General features: G+C 37.9%; 1 protein-coding gene across 5 annotated transcripts; it reads right to left on the bottom strand.

The window, feature by feature from the left end:
* Positions 1-4,657: 4,657 nt before the first annotated feature.
* Positions 4,658-22,391, bottom strand: LOC123705747 (protein PRRC2B-like). 5 transcript variants are annotated; one of them, XM_045654754.1, is made up of 14 exons: positions 22,231-22,391; positions 21,580-21,741; positions 20,960-21,105; positions 20,735-20,792; positions 20,426-20,600; positions 20,138-20,265; positions 19,779-20,044; positions 18,653-19,606; positions 14,810-18,071; positions 14,522-14,660; positions 6,546-6,835; positions 6,029-6,304; positions 5,517-5,757; positions 4,658-5,312 (listed from the first exon to the last, which is right to left on the bottom strand). In XM_045654754.1, the coding sequence occupies exons 2-14, from the start codon at positions 21,691-21,693 to the stop codon at positions 5,191-5,193; spliced, it is 6,171 nt and encodes a 2,056-aa protein (XP_045510710.1). In that variant the 5' UTR covers positions 21,694-21,741; positions 22,231-22,391; the 3' UTR covers positions 4,658-5,190. The 5 variants fall into 5 exon arrangements, with proteins under 5 accessions (XP_045510710.1, XP_045510711.1, XP_045510708.1 ...); XM_045654755.1 differs by having other exon boundaries at positions 5,556-5,757; positions 6,546-6,853; XM_045654752.1 differs by having other exon boundaries at positions 6,546-6,853.
* Positions 22,392-23,632: the final 1,241 nt, after the last annotated feature.

Raw genomic sequence — 23,632 nt, forward strand, 5'->3', positions numbered from 1 at the left:
AGTTGACCATTTAAGCGGTTTTATCTTTAGCTATATATAAAAAACGGGTTATTTGTTTTACGTTCAATGTTATTTTTGGGACACAGATAATTGAATAGTCACTGCAACTATTGTTCTTAGTATCAATTTGATAACCTTTAAAGGTTTTATGAAAACTACTCTGAAAGTTACTTCTGCTAAAAGTACCAATACCTGACCACTGATCACCAATATCTGACCATCATTGCTCTAAAAGTTGACCATTTTCAAAATGGACAAAATGTCCTTCTTCGAATATTAGTTTTGTTTAATAAATAAAAAAAGTCTGTATTTATATTGAAGTTTATTTTATTAAATGTTATAAATCATTCTTACAATACTGTTATTAATCCTTAATGACTATACCTACGTACCATACAATCTTTTCTTCTTTCTCTTTTTCCTTCGACACCCAGTAGTCTTGCCATTTCTTGGAAGTTGTAGCAAAGGGCAAGCGTTCAGTCTTCTTTTTTAACGGAGAATCAGAAGGCCATATTAAATGTTTGCCAAAAGCTGGGCTTATTTGCTGTTGCATTTTAGTTATTAAATCTACTAATTTGGGCGAAGGAGGTTCAAGGAAATGACTGACTGAAGTTGATGTTGATTCGAGATGCATTGTTGGTGTTGGAATAGGACTTAGACGGCTTATATGGTTTGTTAAATTAGGTATAAGCACAAAAAAAAGCAAGTCTTTCTTAGCAAAATATAAAGAACCAAGAGCTGACCATACTGGTCAACAATAGGCGAAAAATTGTTTTTGTTGCTCCAAAAGATAACCAGGCCGCTAAAAATCATGAAAAACTGTTCATGCCAAAAATGAAGCCGAAAGTCTATAACAGAATGGTTCAACATTATGCCTATAACAAGACATATAAAGAGTAATCGATTGCATTCAAGATAAATTAATATTTCCCAATCAACTCCCGATAAAAACTCTTAGTAAAAAATGTGATTACCTACTTAATTACATCTTCGTGTTCAAAAAATGTCGATATTTCTGACCAATAGCAGCAAGGTTTGTTTTTATTTTATAGATGATGTTGCTTTATAGAAAAAACAATAAACTATCATCTGGGGCTGCCGTATTTTCTTAATTGGCGCGTATATTTGAATTTTGGTCATGTATTGGCGCTTGGTCAGCTAGTGGTACATTGACCCTATCTAACGTTTAACGTAAATATCACAAAATCAACTTATATTTATTCTTATAAGTAAAATCAAATTTTCATTTAGCAAGTAATCAGTCCTCTCGTCCCGCTGTCCTCACGTATATTCTAGGAGGTAGCAACGTTGACAAGTGAGCATTTTAGTATAGTTGGTTCTTTGATATGCTGTTCCTCTTGCTATTTCGGTTACAGTCCGGGCTGTCTGGCTGGCCGCAGTGGTTGCGTTTATTAGTGCGCATCTTATCTGCACAGGAAAATATCCTTAATTTAAAGTCATTTTTTAACGCGTAATTTTTAATTGTTTGCCTTTAGATAGATCCATTAGACATACATTTTTTATTGCAAGACGTTTTTTTCGTTGTTAAATAGGTGCCAGACGCAATTTTTATTTCAAAATAATTAAAATATCATCGTAATAAGTGAAATTCCATCAACATGAGTCCCAGTGAAGGATAAGTAATCACTGTGTTACTTATACTATATATAATATTCATTTTACTATTTACAGTTTTTTTGCAACAATCTACCATATCGCCTCCTTTTTCCCAACGAACCTCAAATAGGACGTTAATGTAAACTTGATAAAAACCAAATATCATCAAGAAATTAAAGACTTTTTAACGGATTTTAAACGCGATTTATTCATTGTATTACTTTCTCAAGTCTTTAATTTCAAAATGTACTCGCGTAAAATCAAACACTAGAAAATACAAATATCATCAAATTCATATTTATACCCAAAAGCAGGGCTCGGAAACCGGTTTAAATTCTTAACCGGTTTAGGTCATTGACCCCAAACCGAAATTGATTTAGGTTAAAGGTTGCACTTTACCGGTTTTTACCGGTTTATGCGAAATACCGGTTTTTCATTAATATTGGTTATGGTGGTGAAAATTAACCGGTTAAAACCAAGTTACATAAGGATCCTCGGCCCCCGCTACCCTCGCTCGACGGGCCTGGACTTTGCGAAGTCATTTAGTTACAAAATTCTTAATCGCACTCAAGTTGAAGTTCGCAATTTTAGTTTATATTTGAAATTTGAATTTGATAACTAGATTTCCGCCCGCGGCTTCGCCCGCGTTTGCAAAGGAAAACCCGCATAGTTCCCGTTCCCGTGGGATTTCCGGGATAAAAACTATCCTATGTGTTAATCCAAGTTACCCTCTGCCTCTATATGTGTGCTAAACATCCATACATCCATACATCTATACTTACAAACTATATTTTAGAATAGAATATATTAGATATATTAGATACTAGCTTCCGCCCGCGACTCCGTCCGCGCGGAAAAATTAAGATTTATTTTTTTTCTACGTATTTTTCCGGGATAAAAAGTATCCTATTTTATGCCTAGGATAATAAGGTATAATTATACCAAGTTTCATCGAAATCGAACCGTTAGTTTTCACGTGATGCCTGAATATACAGACAGACAAAAATTTTTTTAATCACATATTTGGGTTTGGTATCGATCCAGTAACACCCCCTGGTATTTATTTTTTCAATATTTTCAATGTACAGAATTGACCCTTCTTCAGATTTATTATAGATATGTATAGATATTAGATTCACTACATCTTGTGGCAAGCGTTAAAAAATGAGGCAAAAATAATAAAGGAATTAACCGGTTAATTTGGGTGTCAAAACCGTTTGTGCAGAAGTAACCGGTAACCTTAATCATTTGGGTTACTTATAAACAGTTCACTTGTTTAACCGGTAAATGAAGGAACGATATATTTACCGGTATATAATCTAAATTAACCGCTCTTTTCAAACCGGTTCCGAGCCCTGCCCAAAAGTGTAATAAATATGAAACCATCTATTAAAAATATTAGTTTACTAATTATTCAATATAAGTATTAAAAAAGGATAATATAATATAAATAATAAAGTTATTACTTACCTTTTAAGCGGACTCATGTTGATGTAATTTCACTTATTTCGATGACATTTTAGTTATTTTGAAATAAAAATTGCGTATGGCACCTATTTTACAACGAAAAAAACGTCTTGCAATAAAAAAATTATGTCTGATGGATCTATCTAAAGGCAAACAATTAAAAATTACGCGTTAAAAAATGACTTTAAATTAAGGATATTTTCCTGTGCAGATAAGATGCGCACTAATAAACGCAACCACTGCGGCCAGCCAGACAGCCCGGACTCTAACCGAAATAGCAAGAGAAACAGTATATCAAAAACCCAACTATACTAAAATGACTTTTTTTTAAACGTTGCTAGCTCCCGTACTAGTATATTTGGCGCAGTCGGATTGTACAATCCGCCGTATTACATTACGGCTAGCTGTTTTAATATGCCGAAAATTCGTCTTTTTCCAAAATTCTACAAAAAGACGGTCGCGAGCCGACGGAGCCCCACTGCGTGGGGCTCCTATTTCTGAGTAGTTTTAAAAAACACGAACCTAACCTAACCCACCCTCTTATCCAAACCAAAAATTTCTGATTACGAATTATCGGCATAGTTAGGTACTACAAAATTGACTGACCGGTTGGCTTGGTTGGTAGTGACTCTGCCTTCCAAGCCCGGGGCAAATATTTGTGTGATGAACATAGATGTTTGCTCTGTGTCTGGGTGTTGATTATCTATATAAGTATTTATTTAAAATTATATAATATGTATGTTTATCAGCCATCTGGTTTCCATAACACAAGCGAAAGCTTAGTATGGGATTAGATCGTGCCGTGTGTGAAAACTGTCCTGAAATATTTATTTATTTATTTATTTAAATGCCGACCGTTTGTAAACGGCCAGATTATATACAACTTGCCTGCGACATATCAATATCTTAAATGTTTTACATTTCCGATAGCTATTTAGGAAATGTATAGATTTCCTAGGAAATGTGTATAAAATAATTTATTTCACACATTTCCGTACGATTTTAGGAATTATATACATTTCCTAGGAATTGTATACAATGACGGATTACATACATTTCCGGTAACACATATACAAATTTGCAACCTCATTCAGTTTAATAAAAAAAAAAAAAAAATATTAATATTCAATATTAAAAGATGTTCCGTACACTGAGATTGGTTGCAAATTTAATACGTGATATGAAATATTATATCGAAAACTTCCCCAAGTTTGCAGAACTTTTGTAATTTTTTTCACGACCATACAACAAAAAATAATTTAATTGCAATTTTAACAATGTTCCGGACTGCGGACAAGGTTGCAAAATGAGATTTATTTTCATCCCAATGTACTATTCACTTGACCGAAGTTTGAAAACTTTTGGAATTATTGTGAATTGATTGTTTTTACTGACTGGAGTATTACTATTTACTTAGATGTAGGTACCTAATTAGTTAATGACGAGTAATTTTATTATTGTCATTAGAAAAATAGTTGTCCTCAGAAAAAAAACAAACACTAACCAAAGCATACTACATATTGAAGTTTTCTATAGAAAAGGGGTGTTGTTTTTAAGAAAATAAAATCCAATATCGGTCATAATAATTTTATTCGCATATAATAATTGATTATGATACATGGAGCGCTAACGCGCACCGGTCAGATGACACCGAGCGCAACTCGGTCGTTCCGCTCCAAATTACATTATTTATTTATATTGCATCGTCATTCGTTATGCAAAACCGTGGCTACATATTCACTAGTGAGAGGTCTCGAGGCAGCATCGTTAAGCGGACGCAGAGTCCTCGCAGCGCTCCGGCCGTTCGCAGCGAAGCTGCCGACCTTCGCGTTTTACATATACTTAAAATATAACAGTCAAATTAGACAGCCGGATGTCCGTCCGATATTTACATACAAACAAGGAGCGCCTCGCGTCGCGGCCACCGGAGCCGGCCGGGGCGCGCTCCGGTGTGGAGCCCTGGCCTGAGGCGTCTCCGTCCGAATCTTAAATAATCTTAATCATCACATCCATAATTTACGACTTAAAATACCGAGAGAACCGTCAGCCGCGTGCTACGTGCGGGGCGCGCGGGTCGCGTGGGGCGTGAGGCGCGTGCGGCGGCGCTCACTCCGCCTTCACCTCGGCGGGCGCGGGCGCGTCGCTGGCGGCGGGCACCTCCACCGCCTCCTCGGCCGTCAGCGGCGTGTCGCCCCCGTCGCGGGACGGCTCGCCGCCGCCGCTGCCGTCTACGAATATTCATTATAATTTAAGGCATATAAACACACAACTTCTAATTCTATCTGTTTAAAATATCGCATGTTTTCCTTCACCAAATATTGAAAATCCCCCTTTTATGAGCAAAATTTTATAAATATGTCACTGTATAATACATACAATAACACATTTGAGCATAAACACACAAATATGAATGGTAAAACAGGTTTAATTACAGTGAATGTTCGAATACTGCGCAGGGTGCGAGTACTCACTGCGCTGCGGGTGGTGGTAGTAGAGGTTGTGGCGCGGCGCGTGGTGCGGGCGCGCGGCGGGCTGCGCGGGCGGCCGGTACAGCGGCATGGCGGGCGCGTGCGGGCGCTGGATGGGCGCCGGGTAGCGCTGCGGGCCCATGTTGCGGTTCATCGCGCCGTTACCGCACCCGCCGCGACCGTTGTTGCCGCCGCCGACTAGTTGCTTTACATGTGCAAAAACTGATTACTTATTATGTTAAACTTTTCGCTTCCAGTTTGAAACCAATGCCAGGCTGAAAAATGAGGGGCTATTGAGTTGCGTTGTATTAAAACGACTCCAAAATTAAATCAAAACTAATGAGTTATGTGCAATTTTTACATGGATAGTTTTCAATTAAAGAAGCGAAGATGAAAGCTAATTTGCTGTTATTATGTATGTGAGCATTAAGATGTCGCAAAGGCGGGTGACTGATATCGATCCACACAATAGTTACCTGTTGGTGTTGTTGGTGGTGGTGCTGGTGGGGGGTGTGCGCGGGGGGCGGGTGCTGCTGGTGTTGCTGGTGCTGCGGGTGCTGGTGGTACTTGTGCTGCGGCGGCGAGTGCGGCGGCTTCTGCGGCTTGGCGGCGCCCTTCGGCGTGGGCGACGCGGAGTCGCACAGCGGGAACCCGTTCGCGTGCTCGTGCAGCGGGCTCTTCAGCTGCTGCTGCGGCGGCGGGCGCGGCTGCGGCGCGTACTGCTGCTGCAGCGGCGGCGCGCGGTATTGTTGCTGGTGGAAATAGTTTCATGTTGTAGTATTTGGTTTTAGCATTGTATAACATTTCATTATGAATTTTTTTTTGAGACCATGATAACATTGGGACATATTTTTCTAAATTTCCTTTAGTTTTTAGGTTTACTTTCTATAGTTAAGGTTTACGATGTTACAAACGTTACGTTAGCTAGTTTTTAAGTGAATGTAGATGAATAAAATGTGGGTCGATAAATTTATTTTCGTTATGTACACTCACTTGCATCTGCTGTACGGCGGCCGCGACGTGCAGCTGCGAGGAGAGGAACTGCGAGCTGAACGCGTTGGACTGCGCCGGCTGCGTGAACTGCAGCGGGTAGGTGGGCGCCGGCGCGTTGGGCGGCTGGTAGGGCGAGTAGTACGAGTTGGCGGGCGGCGCCGGGCGCGGCAGCAGGCCGGGCAGCGAGTACGGCGCCTCGCCCACCGGCCCCGAGTAGCCCAGGTACTGCTGCTGGAACGTATTCACGCCGCCCACGCCGCCTACGCCGCTCACGCCGCCGCCCTTGCTCCCTGCGAATTGTGCATTAACTACGCGATAAAAAATAATCATTCATGTTCAAAATATACTTGATAGGTAATAATTTTGGTAAAACTTTTGTATAGACTTTATAATGTAATGGCCTCTTGTACAAACTATGCCTTTCTTTTGTATTATAATGTTATTTTGTCCAAATTTTTGTTTGTGCAATAAAGTGTTATAAATAAATAAATAAATAAATGTAGTAAATTATGTTTCAGACAGCCGGAGGCCCCAAAAAAAACTACGAATTCACTTAGAAATACTTTAATATAAACTTATTACAATACGTCTTGCTCGATGCAAGTCTTAACAATTAATAATTATAAAGCTAATTGAATATAAAATGAAAACTTAAAATTACGTTGCGCCAATGGAATCTGCTACGTCCGTACAATACGTTCCCGTGAGAAACGTTGACGCAGCAATGTCTTGGGGATCCGTTGGCGTAACTCCTCCCCCCGAAGACCAGCAACTATTTGAGCACGGTGTGATAAAATGTTGCTGGAAACTGTGGTCCTGGCGAAGATTCGGTACAATTTTGACTGTCTTGATCTTCCGTCTTTGTATTAGGGTCGTCTTGATTCTTCCAGCACGTAACGTTCTTATAACGGATTACTTTGTAAGTTGCGAAAAGTAGCAAAGTGCCCAAAAGGAATGTATAAATTGGGACAGTGGTATGGTATATCGTCGATGTATCCTTTTCTAGTTCAATCGGTGCTTGCATCAGTATCTTAGTATGAATCTTATGCAGATCTTCCAAATTTATTGAATTCAACTTTACATGATTTTCAGGGCTGTGGTTGAAGTGTATTTCATTTAAGTCGATATTACTTATTTTCAGTGGTTGTCCTCGAATTCTATCTTGAACGTTATTGACTTTAAATTTATCTGATTCCAGGATACAATTTTCAGGAACGGTTATGAGGAAGCTGCCATTAACAGTCATGAAATCGTCCTGTTTGCATTTTAGGTGTATTTTCGTCTGGTGTGGCATAGATAGGATGTAGTGTCTGTCATCCAATCCTAGTATCATTTCTTGAGAAAGGATTACTTCCGTCATCCTGCATCCTTGGCCCAACATTTGACTTTGAATAAAATCCTGTATGCAGTCTGCTTTCGTCTGGATCTGATTGGTTTTTATCTCACAAAGATACCCGTTACCGTACTTCGGGCATTCAGCCTCCATGTACAAGAAAGACTGTGTACTTGTGGCAATGAAAGTATAAGGAGGGATGAGAGCCTGCATGTACTTATTAGGAAAAACAGCTAATTTATAAAAAGTAAATGAATCCTTAGATACTATTGGAAATTTAAGAACAATTATAATCTTTTTTCCATTAAAATAATATCCTGGTTTTATTATATCGTAATATTGTCTTAATTCTAACTCTAAAATTCTATCCTTACCATATATAGTATTTAATTTTATTAATATATCCTTTAACACATTTGAACTTAACATAGAATGATGTGTTGAGGACGTACGAATGAAAGCTAATGTATTTTCGATTCTAACCAATTCTTGCAATATATCATCTACATTTTCTGTCATTATGCTAAGGATCTGGGCAAATTTAGCATATTTTATCAAACGGGATATTTTATAGTCTTGTTGCGTCATAAAAAATAATAAAGTAGAATTTATCTTTACCTGATTTTCGACAATTTTGGATATAAGTTCAGAATGACGTTTCATCCATTCTTTGCTTATACTAATATGACTATTGAATTCATTAACTATTTGATCCTGATTGTGTTCTAAATTTTTGATAACACTATCGTATCTTATTGCGTCTGTATAATCTAAATTACCAGTTATGCCTTTTATTACCGATCCTAGCCCATCAATGAGACCTCTTTTTACACGGCTTGGCTCAAGCGACTTAAGCTGTTCTAAAACTTGCACTAATTTAGAAGAAAGGTGCTCAATTTGATTTTCGTACAAACTTAAAGCTTCACTGTCTAGAGTCTTTTTATAGTGTATAAGTTGGTCCTGTAATGTCCTTAATTTAATGTCAATGTCATTAAGTTCTATGTATTCTAAAAACGTATGATAGTGCGTCAAAAGTCTCGCTTGTCCAAGTTTAAACGGCAGTAGTCCTGGTCCATTTCCTAAGTCGTCAAGTTTTATCTCCTGTGTCATTACTACGGGGATCGTGAGAAGCATCAGTATCCTGTAACAATTTGGCGGTCTTAGGCACACGTTTAAGTCTGTGTTTTGCAACGGGGTCCTTTTTACGAGAGGTATATATATGTATAGGCAAGTTAGTTAAAACCTTATCTTTAGTATAACGGGGTGCTAATTTCTTACGGGCAGCTAATGGGTTATTGACAAATACTATCTGACCAGGTTCGTACTGGATCTCGGGATCCCGATCTCTATTCCTATTTTCTATTAGATTAGTTCTATTTTGTAAAGAAAATTCGTTAATCGTTTTATATACTTCCTGTACTCTACTCCTATGTGTTAATATATATTGCTGCATTAAGTGTTTTGTTAGATCAATATCTACAGGGTCTCTAGGATCCATATGACCAAGTATGAGGTCATACGGCCTACATTTTGTAAAACTATGGATAGTACTATTGTATGCTAAAAGTGCGTACGGTATTAAATGCGTCACCATAGCCTCTCTATTTTTTAATCTAAGTATTCTAAGGTGTTCTAAAAGCGTGGAATGGAATCTTTCTATATTACCGTTGTCATTCGGCGAATTTGGAAGTATTTTGTGATGAATAATTTTATGTAAGTTAACGAATTCAGAAAAAATTTGGTTCGTAAATTCCGTGCCATTATCAGTTACAATCGTTAAAGGCAGACCGTGATGCGTTGAAAATGTTAAAAGAGCTTGAACAATACTTATAGCAGTAATATCTCGGAGATAATAAGCTTGCGCGTACTTGGAAAACACGTCTATAATAGTTAGATATTTTTCGGACTCAACTGTAAAAGTATCTATGTGAACAATTTCGAAAGGCTTTGTAGCTGGTGGAACAACCTTGAATTGCTGTTTAATGGGTTTCCTGTCATATTTTACCTGACCGCATATACTACATTCGTTAATAAATTTAGTTATTTCATCCTTCATTTTAGGCCAAAAATAACGTTTAGAAAGAGCTAAGTAACATTCGTTTATCCCTCGGTGGTTTGTTTTACCATCGTGGTACTTCCTAATCAAATCCTGCTGGTTTAAGTAGTCACTGACGTTTTCTATCTCGGATTTGGCTATCACAAGCTTGTAAGACGAACTTTTGAACTTTTCCTGTATAATGGGAACAATATCGAACATACAGTCATATGGTTCTATTAACATCGCGGTTTTAATTTTTGGACTAACAAATTCTTTAATCATATCGACTATATCTTCCTCAAGGTAAGGTTGACGTAGTTGGAGAGAAATACGCGTGTGATTTTCAAAAGGCTTAGTTACTTTGGGCTTACGTTTAATATCGCCTACTACCGTAATGAATAATTGCCTATGAAATTTATTTAATGGTTCATCTGTAATTGGTACCTCGAGTATAGGATTTTCTCTACTAGTGTGTGCTGTTTCCGTGGATGAGCCTAGCGATATATGGTCACCTGATGGTGAATAAGCCGTTTCAGTTGAAGACCTCATTGCGTTCTGATTACGTCTAGGTGAGCTAAGATGAACTGTCTCTGTGGATGAGCTATTTGAAATATTATCTACTGATGTGTTAACTAATACGGAACTAATTTCTTCGTTATGAATTTCAACGCGAGATAACGCATCTGCGTTTGTGTTAGCTTTTCCTTTTTTATAAATTACCGAAAAATCATATTCACTAAGCTTAAGTTTCCACCGCGTTGGTCTTGCGTTCGGTTCTTTCATACTCATAACCCACTGTAATGGCTTATGATCTGTAACGATTTTGAATTTACGGCCAAATAAATAAGGGCGAAAGTACTTTGTTGCCCAGACTATAGCTAAAAGCTCTTTTTCTATAGTACTATAATTTAATTCACTGTCATTAAGTGTTCTAGATGCGTAACAGATAGGCTTATCAGAACCAATAGGACCTTGCGATAAGATAGCTCCTAAAGCAAAATTTGAAGCGTCCGTTGTTAAAATGAAATCTTTACTAAAATCTGGATACTGTAAAATCGGATCATTCGTTAAGAGAGACTTACATTTCGTAAAACAATTTATGTAATCAGTGTCTAAAATTATCTTCTTGCCTTTTTTCAAACACTGCGTTAGAGGTTTTGTGATACGAGCGAAATCGGGTACAAATTTTCTATAGTAGCCCAATAAACCGAGAAATTGTTTAATTTGCTTAGGCGTTTTAGGTATAGGATACTTTTCTATTGCTGAAATTTTGTCCGGATTAGGCTTAATTCCGTCCTTAGAAATAACATGGCCTAAATACGATGTCTCTAATTTTAAAAATTCTGACTTGTCCATTTGGATTTTAAAATTTGATTCTCTCAATTTTGCAAAAACCTTTTCCAAATTATTCATGTGCTCTTGCAATGACGTACTAAAAACAATGATATCGTCGAGATAAACTAGGCAAATCGTGTTCTGTAGGTCTTTGAGAACATTGTCCATCACTCTTTGAAAAGTTGATGGAGAATTTTTTAATCCCATGGGCATACGTAAAAATTCGTAGTGCCCATGCTCGACATTGAACCCTGTCTTGTGGACGTCATCAGGGTGCATTTCCACCTGATAGAATCCACTAGCTAAATCTAAGGTGGTAAAATATTGGCAATTTCCTAGCTTATGGAGGACGTCATTTATATTGGGGATGGGATATTTATCATCTACTGTCTTTTCATTAACCTTTCTGAAGTCTACAACAAGCCGCCACTTAGTCTTACCTGAAGCGTCTGCTTTTTTTGGGACCACCCATATAGGTGAGCTCCATGCAGATGCAGAAGGTCTAATGATACCTTGTTCTAACATATTTTTAATTTGGCTTTTGACTTCCTCTCTATGAATAAATGGATATCTGTAGCTACGAGTGTGAACGGGTACCTCATCCGTTGTCCTAATTTTATGCTTAATCTTATTAGTGAACGTGAGAGTTTCTCCCTCAATGTAAAATACGTCCGCGTACCTAGCACATAATTTCTCTAAATTAATACGTTCCTCCGGATTTAAATGATCGGTTCTAAGTTTGGATAAAACTTTATCTGCACGAGATGTAACTATATTATCGCTAAAAACTTCTGCATTAAAAATTTCGCAGTTAATTGGTCTAGTTAATGAAAAAATTACGTCATGCGGAGATGGGTTGTACACTTCCAGGAAACCTCTATTCTCCACTACTGAAGTTAAACATTGGGGTATCACGCAGCTGCCTACAGCCTGCTCAGAAATGATGACGTCACCATTTTCGCAATTAATGGGGATTTTAACCAATTTTGATGAACCGGCAGGTATGACGTCTTCATAAAAATTAATGTTACACGAGTTATACATGAGGATAGGGTTTCGAGCATAACGCGTAATTAAAACTCTGTCCTTCAAATCAATTTTTGCGCCCCAAAATTCAAGTAAATCTAATCCTATAAGCCCATCAAAAAATTCATGAAATTTATATATAAAAAGTTTTATATTTTCGTTATCCTTAAATTCCGAAAAGCACGGTATAGTTATTGAATAATCATTGCGAGTTGTCGCGTGAACGTTCGTTACCTCAAAGGGATCGTAATCTAATTTTACATGCGCAAAAAATAATTGAACTGCTTCAGGACTTATAAACGACTGATTAGCACCAGTATCAATTAATAATTTTAAGGGTGGATCTGAAATTTGTATAAAGGGAAGCTGCCTTTGCGTTTGAATGTTAAGTTCTATCTTGGCTTTTTTAAGAGGCACTTTTTCGTAAAATTTTCATTATCACCGCTAGAGGGCTCTAACTCAGGTGTCACTACTTGGGATAAGTCGCAATGCTGTTCTTCAATATAGTTACAGTCAAGGTTAGATGAGTCATAGTCATTATAATCGTTAAAGTATTGTTCAGGGTCATAGTAACAGTTATTGTCATAATTGTTAAAATTATTATCAAAGTAGTAACTTTCATGAGGTATTTGGGATTCATGCATGTGCATCTCCCTATTCCTAAAATTATGCGCAATTTGGGAAGATGGAATCTCTTTAGTTACATAATGACTAACGCCGCTCATTGGTTTCGGACCTTGATTTTGATTAAATTTTGGTTGTAGCCTAAAAACGTTACTTTGCGGATTATAGTTCGGTGGTAAAGCGCGGAACATCTGTTGTGTTCGCGTCGGCTGCCTATTGAAATTATTAAATTGCGGCCGACCTTGAACAGGTTGATGCGTACTAGGTCTAGGCATCGGTGCAAATTGTTCGGAATTTCTTGGAACATGTGTATTACTGAATGAAAATTGGGGCCCCAAAGGCATGGGCCCTAAATTAAATTGCTTTTTATCTAATTTTTGAAAACTATTTCTATTTTGCAGGTATGTCGCGTTAAGTTCCTCTTGCACGTATTCGAGGGCCTTTTCCATCGTCTCGGGCCTCATACACCGAATTCGTGACCCTAGAGGTTCTTTCAAACCGCGAACATAAGCCTGAAGGGCTACTTTTTTGTAGAGCGTACGTTTAGCTTCGATTGTACTTTCGATCACTTCGTGAAGCGAAACGTAAGTCATGATTGTACTAAAAAGTTGCTGGCACCTTTCGTAATATTCCTGCGGGGTTGAGGACCCCTGTGAAGCCATAGACAAGTCATTGTACAAAGAAATCTCATCCCTTTGGTCGGAAAAGTTGTTAATTAAAGCCGACCTTATACCGGACCAATTTTCGGGAATTCCGTTTGAATTCATAAACCGAGAGGCAGAACCGGTAATTTTATTTAAAATACCGTTAAATAAGCATAAGTTTGATAATTCGCTACCTGGCCCTGTACTAACATATTGGTTAACTATTAGATCGCAAATCTTTATGAATCTAGTTAAAACATTCGGGTTCCCGTCGAATTCGGGAACCGGGCGTAAGGCCTTATATATAACGTCAGGGTCATGTACAGCCATCTCTTCAAAAATACTTTCTAAGCTACCTAAATTCCTACGATTATTATCTAGATACGACCTACGAGATAACCTACTCGATGCAGGCCCGGGAAAATAATTCTCTCGGATGGAAAATTTTGGAAATATAAAAAATATCAAAAAGGATTAAAACTAAAAGGATAAGTAACACAGATCTATTCTATGTACTTACATTAACAAAATTCGGCTTCTTTCGGGATCAATGTTTGGATGTCGCCTCCAGGCCGCAGAAACCGTAGATTCTGGATCCTCGTAGCGATAGCGAAGGTCACTATCTATGCCACTTATAATTTTTGAGGATCCTACCGACTGCGCCAATTATGTTTCAGACAGCCGGAGGCCCCAAAAAAAACTACGAATTCACTTAGAAATACTTTAATATAAACTTATTACAATACGTCTTGCTCGATGCAAGTCTTAACAATTAATAATTATAAAGCTAATTGAATATAAAATGAAAACTTAAAATTACGTTGCGCCAATGGAATCTGCTACGTCCGTACAATACGTTCCCGTGAGAAACGTTGACGCAGCAATGTCTTGGGGATCCGTTGGCGTAACTAGTATAAAAATATTTTGTGTATTCAATATTTAAAATTACGTTCAAACATTTTTAACATGTATTTACCTATTGCACCAATCTGTTGTGAAGATGGTTTGACTGTGGCAGACATCAATGAATTGGATGTGCTAGAGATGAGAACTGTGCTGGGACTATTACCCAACTGTCCTGATTGACCAAAAGCTGCGCCACCCCCAGCTGCTGCCTAAAAATTAATAAAGATATTATTGTCTACTGAACCTTTAATTATAATATATGAATACTATATTATAACTAGTAGGTAACTAATTTATTTTTTAATTCAATGGACAATATTGTTATAATATGCATGAATGATTTTTGTTTTTAACTTACCATTCGGTACTGACTTTGAAGGCTCTGGAACATATCTGGTGGAGGCTGGTAATTATATGGAGTGGCTGATCCTGCCCCATATGGAGTTGCAGGGAATCCACCGAATTGTCCCCTTGTTTGATCTAAAAAGGCACCATAGAGCCCTCCTTGCTGTGGCAGTTGCTGGGAGGAACCCAGAATTTGTTGCGACGAATTAAATAACACAGCTGGCGGAGAAGGTACTGACAGACCGCCGTAACCTCCCGGATAGCTAACGTGATTGTAGTGTTGTGGCGGTGGGGATTGCAACTGTTGCGTCGGCTTTACTTTACAAACATTTGGCGGGGCACCTGTATCTGTATTATTGTGCGCATCTTCAAAACCGGCAAACTGTAATTCTTCACTTCCTTCAGCAACAGCTGGCATTTCCCAGACTTTTTTTACACTGGCAATTTTTAAATTGAGATCGGCAGCCAGTGGAGATATTGTATTTGAAGTACTCATATGGGTACCACGTGGCAATCCAAGTGATTTAGCTGATTTGTCTTCGGTTAATTGTCCCAGATCAGAATCGAACGCAAAGTCTAATTTCATATCAGATGAATCTTCTGTTTTTTGTGTTGCATCAAATGACATTGGCAACCCTAGGGATCCTTCAGCCTCGCTTACAGGTCTACCAGTTTCAGCCATTAGCTCTTGAATAGATCTGGGCCGTGTCCTTACATCACCATTAAATTGAAGTGCTCGAGATTCCATCTCGCTAGCAACTTCCTCTTGCGATTTAACTGTATTAGCACTTGGTTGATATTTTGATTTTAATGCTTCTGCTGGCGGAGTTTTGTAGTTAGTATTTTCGAATATTATTGTTTCAACTGGAGGAGTGGATCCATCAAGTACACCAGTCTTTTCAGGTACAACCACAGGAGTGGAATTAGGTTTGGGGTCAATTTGATTGTTTGCATCACCTGGAGTACTTCTTTGACTCGATTGGCTGGATTTATCCACCACTTCTGAAGGCTCTTCTACATTTCCCCTTAGAGTTTGCGAAATTGGTTTATCCCAAGCATTAACTGTAGGAGGAGGTGGGGCTGCTCCCGTATCAGGAATAAAACTAGGTACTAATCCCATTTGTTGTTTTTGTCTTTGTTTAGCAAAACGTGGAGGCAGATTAGCTGTACGCGGCCTTTCATATTGCGAATTGGGTTTACCAGACACAGGAGCTGATCCACGAGAGTTAGATTTTTCGCTAGAATTTCGAGTTGAAGATCCGTTTCTACCGCCTCCCTGATTGGAGCGTGAACGAGGTTGTTTTGTACCATTTTGACTTTCGTCTTTAGCATTTGCAGAAGAACCTCGCGCATCTTTTGAAGTCTTTTTATTACGCACTTCTTGAAATCCATCATCAACTGCTTCTTCATTCTTAGCTGCAGAAATCTTTAAATCAGTCATAGCCTCTGTGACATCAACTCCTTTGTCTGATAAGTTATCTTTTTTAGCTGCTGGTGCATTACGACCATTTTGTCTATTCCCTGAATTTTGATTACGATTTCCACCTTTTTGAGATTGACCAGATTGTCTTCCCCCAACAGAACGTCGGCGAGTTCCGCCACCCTCGGAATGTTCGGAAGTTGTCTCCCAGTTTTCATCTTCGCCGCTGTTAGGCCCCATTCCACCCCTGGAACGACGATCACGTCCTTTTCCTGATGAACCTGTACGCTGCCTGTTGCCACCTTTGTCCATATCATCTGGGATTCCTTCTTTTACTTCTTCATTTTCTTTCACGCGGTTAGCTTGACTAAACGGACTTTTCGTGTTTGGTGGCCCATAACCTGTAACTCGTTTAGCAGGAGCAGGAGGTCTTGTAGTACCTTGAAAACCACCTCGACCACGACGTGAAGGTTGACCTCGGGGTGCAAAGGGTTCCCTGTTCTCCAGTGCATCAGTTGCATGAGGTACCTGAACTTGATCTGGATGAATATTACCAACATCTTCAGGTCTATCCTGTTTTTTAGGTCTTCTTGGGCTCCGTGGTGCTCTACGCCTCTCTTTACGATCCGCGTCAGTTGAACCATCAGACTCGCTTGCTCTATTATTAGATCGTGAACTGCGGTGTGACCGACGCCCCCGAGATTCTCTAGGTCCCCAACCTCTATTATACACATTATAACCACCAGTTCCAAATCCTCTTCCTTTCTTTTCAGATCCAGATCCACTTGATTTTCTTTCCACGGGTTCTTTAGGAGGAATTTTGGTAAGATTTTCATTACTAACTCTTTCATTCTTTACTTCCTCAGCAGGTATATTGATAGAGTCTGCTGGGATAGCTTCTGTAGAGCGTGGATCGTTAATTTTTATGTTGGTAATGGAAGGATCGTTATTAGATTTGGTCATAACTGATTCAGTCTCCAAAAGTACCTTTTCACTTTTTTGCATATTATTATTAAAACCAGGCTTATTATTTTGTGAAGTTACATGTTCTGAAACTGGCTGTTGCTGTTGTAAATTAGGAACTACTTCAACTTTAGGAGGACAAACATTTATTGGTTTAGGAAGAGATTGACTATCAGTAAATGAAGGTTGAAGGGAGGTGACTGAAGAAGTATTATGAGTTTGTACATGAGAAGAAGCTTGATTAGATTGAAGGGGATGAACATAATTTTGAGGGTGAGGGATGTTATTAGAGTATTTGTTTATCTGGGCCTGTGTGCCATTATTTTCAGAAGAAATATTTACTGCAACAATATTCTGTTGTGGTGTTTGTGCTACTGAAATTGGAGTAGAAGCAGTTTCTTTAGATTCAATATAAGAAGAAGGTTCATTTAAAAGCTGTTCATTGCCTTTTATTGGAACCACATTTTCTACAGGAGGCTTTACTGTATTCTGGTTACTAGTTTCTTCCTTGGCAACTTCTGCCCAGGATGTTTTGCCGAAGTCTTTTTCAGAGGAATCACGTTGTGGAACATTGGATGGTGGTGTAGTCTTTCTTTCAGGAGCTTTTACTGATGCAGTTGAGTCGGAATTAACAAAGGGTTCAAAAAGACCAATACTTTTCCTCTCAAATACTTCAGATAACTTATCAGCTGCCGTTCTACTACTTTCAACCGCACTTTCGTATGATTTTCTATCAGATTCATTTCGACGATCCTTTTGTTCACCATAATCTTTCGAATTAGAACGATCGAAGTCTCTACCAGTTCTATCTTGGTCTTGCATTTCCGATCTCCATTGGGGTCCTGAGCTCTCTTTATCCCGTCTTACATCATCTTCGCGGTCAGAATAATCCCTAAGAAAACAATTACTTTTTATAATGGATGTTGTACTAAAATTTATTCTATCTAAAATAACCTTAATAATTTTAAATGAAATAGGTCAGGTCAAATTTGATAGATAAAATAAATAAATAAGAAAATTTTTGGCGAAAGTAATAAATACTGAATCCTAGTTTGCATTTATTTTTATGTGAATTTTTTTTTTATATAGAAAATAAAGATAAAAAATAGAAATAATATTAAGATATGGTTTTCATTCTTTTTTTATTATTAGTATCTATTTGTTCTATTTAAATATACATATACGGACCTCTATCTGTCAATACATCGCATTGTTGAAACTCATTAGAAAAAAAATTAAAAAATAATAAATTTGTGACGAAAAAAATTATACAAATACTAAAACTAAACAAACTATAAGCTGATCTACTTCAAAAACTTTCAGTTTTGACTGTTATTGATCTTGATTTCTAAACAATAACTTGTATTCAAGTACAGCTTTTTATTTGCCCTAATTAATTATAAAGCGAGTTTATTTTATGTAAGATGAAATTAAAAAATACATAGTATGAATTTATTACATAATATTACTTACCTTGAATAAGAACGCCGGCCATTATGCGGAGCATGTCTTGGCGCATTATACGCCGGGGGTTCTTGTCGCCTGGGTCTATACTTTTGGTCGTCTTGTTGTCTATTTTGTTGTTGTTTCAAGAACCTAGGAGGAATATTTGCTTGGAACGTTTTGGAAAAGGCAGGATTGGTTTGGTCGCGGTCACGGCCGTAGTCTCTATCACGATCGCGAAAATCGCGATCCCGTTCATTTCTGTCCCTGTCTGCCCTATCTCTTTCTCTATCCCTTTCATTACGGTCTCTTTCTCTATCAAATCTGTCACGATCGTTACGGTCCCGGTTATCGTTACGGTCCCTGTTATCGTTACGTTCCCGTTTATCGTTACGGTCTCTATTATCATTACGATCACGCATTTCCCTATCTTTATCAGCATCCTGACGGTCCCTATTATCAGTTCTGTTTCGGTCTCTATTATCAATAGGTCGATCTCTATCGCGATCCCTATTATCAAAACGTTCCCTATTATCCATACGATCACGGTCTCTATTGTCTAAGCGATCCTTATCTCTTATATCCCTATCCCGGTCAGCCCTTTCTTTATTCTCCATACGATCCCTGTTTTCCACTCTATCTTTTTCTCGACTATCGTGATCTCTCTCTCTATGATCATTACGATCACGCTCACGATCGCGATCATTTCTATCAGTTCTATCACGGTTTCCTTTAGATTGCGTAGAAGGGTCCCTCATTTGACGGCGCTGCTCCTCCTCTTTGCGTTGGCGAGCCCGAGCGACGGCTTGAGCAACTTCATTGCTTTGCTTCTGCCTACGCTCCGCCCACAGCTGATCTTCATCACCCGGATCCTGGATTTTAGAATCCACACGTTCGACGTCAATACTGGCGCGGTTATTATTTTTGCTACTGGTTTTAGGGGTTGGTGCTGAAGATTCACCATCAGAGAAATCCAGTTTTTGACTGAAATTAACAAAATTATTTTACCGAAAACAATAAAAAGGAAAACTGGATTTAAATTTTAAAAGCACCAACATTTTTTATTTTCTCAGTAAATTATACGATATACGATTGCGATAATGAATTAAAAAAAAAGTAAATTTTAATTCACAAAAATATTACTCATAATACTTACTCATAATCAATGTCGTCATGTTGAGCCCATCCAGCATCACGCGATATATCATCAAGTGAAGATATTTGTTCATCGCGTAGGATGGGTCGTGCTGTAAGAACCTCAACAGCTCTCGGTGTAGCTGATGGCCTTGGGTTTGGTCTAGGGCCTCCAGAATTATTATTGTTTGCATTACCTCCCCCACTGCCACTATTATTACTTCTATTATCACGAAGTGTATTCAAAGGTCCTATTCCAAGCCCACTACCACTGCTACCTTTCATCAGCTGTTAAACAAAAAACAAATTGTAACATGAGTAACCTATGCAATTAAAAAAAAATTATTGTTTCAAATGTAACGCTGAATGTTTTCTACATACGAAGGATGGCACAATGGCGCGGTAGGCGGGTATTTGCTGTGAAGCAGGCGTGGAGGCGGGCGCGGCGGCGGGTGATGTAGTTTCTTGCCGAACGCCGGCCGTGCCACCGCACGTCCAACTGCCTTCCGCTACAATAGTTAGTATAAATATATTTCCATATTATTAAGTTTATTAAAACAAATAAAAAGTACATGGTATGTTTTAAGATTCTGTTATAGAGCACAGGTAAATTGTAAAAATATACGACACAAAACTGACCAATTTTAATAATTTTATAGTAAGACTTACTTTGTGGTCTCAGTTGTAACTGGGGTGCAGAATGATCTGAAGAACGGTGTGACGGTTGAGCTGCTGCCTCCAATGAGGGGAACTCTGTACGGAAGTGTGGCGACGATGGTGGGGGCAGCGCCACCCATCCTGCTGACCCTGTGCCCGCAATGGCACCACTCGTTGACGTTGTGGTCTAAAAGATTTTTACAATTACAAAAAAAAATATTGAAGAATTTTATACATTTAAATAAATATTTTGTTACTGTTTATGCTGTTATGTAATTAGAGCCTATAAACATGAAACCCAATTCAATAAAATACACTTACTGCTGTCTGTGAGGTACATATTGCCGCTGTTGTAGTAGTAGTGACAGTAGAAATTAAGCTGAAAAAAAAAATTATTAGTAAATATAATTTTTCTTATACTTTGGCAGACATTTTAGACTAAGGTACAAGTTTAATGAGAGAGTTATAATAAGTGAGTACTTTAATGAAGTTTAAATAGGCAATGTAAATTTGTTTCAAATCACAGTATGCAAGGTAAGTACTTACTTTGCGCTTGGGTCTTGACCAGTTTCAGTTTTCAAAGAAGGCAGGTTGGCAGGAGGACGCCTCGCAGAAGGCACTTTTCCAAGACTTTGCATTCCATGTTTGCGGCTTAATTGTGATTTAACTGAGGACGGTTCTGAATTTTCGTTCTGTAAATACAAAAAATATGATATTCAGTATTTATATTTTATAAATTGAATGAAATAAAGGATTAATTCAAGCTTCCTTATAATTCTAATACAAATGAATACACACAAGGACAAGGTCATCTCATAAGGTCAATGACCTTCTAGATCAATGATATTTCAATTACATTACTTTCAATAAATATTTCTTGTACTTTTTGAATTCCTGTCCCTAGAAAAAAATATGACATTGATTCATTATTCTAAATTAAATAGGAAGACATTTGAAAAGCCTTGTAGGTACTTATTTGTCATCATGTCTAAACAATTAACATACAGTGTCTTTGAATTGACATAACAAAACACTTTATTTAGGATACAGATGATAACAAGGCTAGAAAAGAGATCATTTAAATTTTGAAAGCATACCAACTACAAAGATATTGTCTAAGTAAACATATTTTTTTTAACAATTTTGTAAGTATGTAGGTCACATACCCTGTTGGCGCAGTACAGACTATTGATGTCCAACTTCTGATATTTTTGCTTGCCGGACGTCGGCTTGCTCTGCGCCGTATTGCCTCCGCCGCCCGGCGTCGAGAGTGCAGACATGCTGCGATGTACACACCATCAGGAGGTCACCCTCGCTCCGACCACCAACTGCAACGACCACAATTGGTCTATTACTTGACACAAAAAACGAAACTATCTGCCCACTGACAATCACCACAAAGAACTGGCCTTCACAGCTTGTTTCGCAGACGAAACGGCTAATTATTTACCGTTATTAGCGTTTAACTAAATGTGAAAACGTAATTTTACTTTATCGTAACACTTCTCACAATTCACGGATCACTGGAACCATAAAATTCATAAAACACTTTCACAGCACTGAGATAGACTAATTTTTAGCCCTGCCCTCAGAGTATATTGACGTGTTACATCCGTAGGTTGAACGGACGCTGGATCGATGATCTCTGTTTTTTTCAGCGTCAGTAACTACACTTTTCACCCTTATGACCGTAAAGAAGTTGACAAAAATTTTCTTGAAGTAACGGTACTAACAAAATTTAGAATAGAGAGAACGGTAAATAACAAACGAATTTTTATCGCAAAGAGATATAAAACAAAACCAAAATAGACTAATACCTTGGTCCGTATCACTTAGTAATATTATAATAAAATTATATAAGCACAAATGCTACACTAAAAATTAAGATTACTTTGGATTTTTTAAATTCTACGCTACCAAAACTTATATCACTTTATTTTAAGATGGCGTCTCCAAAAGACGATCTCCTTTACAATCAATAATGTGACGTCACAAAGACGCGACACAGCGCCCTCTGTAGGAAAACATGACAAATTAAATTTAAACGATGCGTTCAGAAAATAAACTTGTAGCTACAAAATAAATGCGTGCTAACATTCGAACATTACACGAATGTGTTAGATAGGGAGGCGAAGAGGGGAATTTTCTGCAATACTCGAGCGTGGCAGTTTAAGATATGAGAGATACTGTGAGAGATACCTTAGACCTAATAGAACAAACTTTTTCACTATTTAGCTCTATATGTAGTGACGCGCGCCTAGGATAGACGATCAGAATAGTAAAAAAAAATCGATAGTCTGAAATACTCGAGCGCGTCAGATTAAGATATTGGGGGTTGATTTTAGTGTTTTAAGACTAAATTTAATTAATCTGACCATAAGTCCTTGACGCCGCCGAGTTATAGGGTCGCGAACTTGTAAAAAAAAACGTAAGCCCGGCATTCTCGAGCGCGATTTTTTTTATTTTTATTTTGAAGAATATAATCTAAAACTTACTAAAAACACAAAATCTGCCAGTTTCCGCATGACCGGAAGTCTGGAGGAGCCATTTCGTCTTCCGAAAAACGCGTTGCAGCATATAAGTCTCGAACTATACTTTTTCAAAAAAAAAAGTTTAAATAAACAAAAAAGGTAATTTTATTTTACAAAAAAAGGTCTCTTTTCATTTTTGTCCAAAGTTTAATTTTTTTTTACTTGAAGCATCATAAAAACTCAAACTCCCGGTTTTTTGAGTATATCTCAAAAACTGAGGGTGGTAAGAAAAATTGATATGAAATAACGATGATTAAAAAAAAGAAACCCACAAACCTTTTTCGGTCAGATTAAGAGAACCCACCAACATTTTTATCAGATTAAGAAAATATGCTTTCAGGATACCTAGATAAACCTCCCCTATGAAAATCTGACGCGCTCGAGTATTTCAAAAGGACTTTTTTTTTCTGCATTTTCAAAAATTCATCGTAACTTATCGTCATGCCGTAATCGTCAGTTTTTTTAAGGGGAGCTTTCTTGGGGCCTAATTAACACCCCTTCCGAAAATTTTTTTTTTGTGCATTTTTGACGAATTTATATGCCTAGCCCCACCACGCAAACCGGCAGATTAGTATACCGTTGTTATCAGAGGCACTTGGGGCATACGTAGTATGAATATCTGACGCGCTCGAGAATGCCCAAGTAACTGTTTTTTTTTACATTTTTGAAAATCCGTACACGCCAAACC

The sequence above is a fragment of the Colias croceus genome, chromosome 2 (genome assembly GCF_905220415.1).
Source record: "Colias croceus chromosome 2, ilColCroc2.1".
Taxonomy (NCBI): domain Eukaryota; kingdom Metazoa; phylum Arthropoda; class Insecta; order Lepidoptera; family Pieridae; genus Colias; species Colias croceus.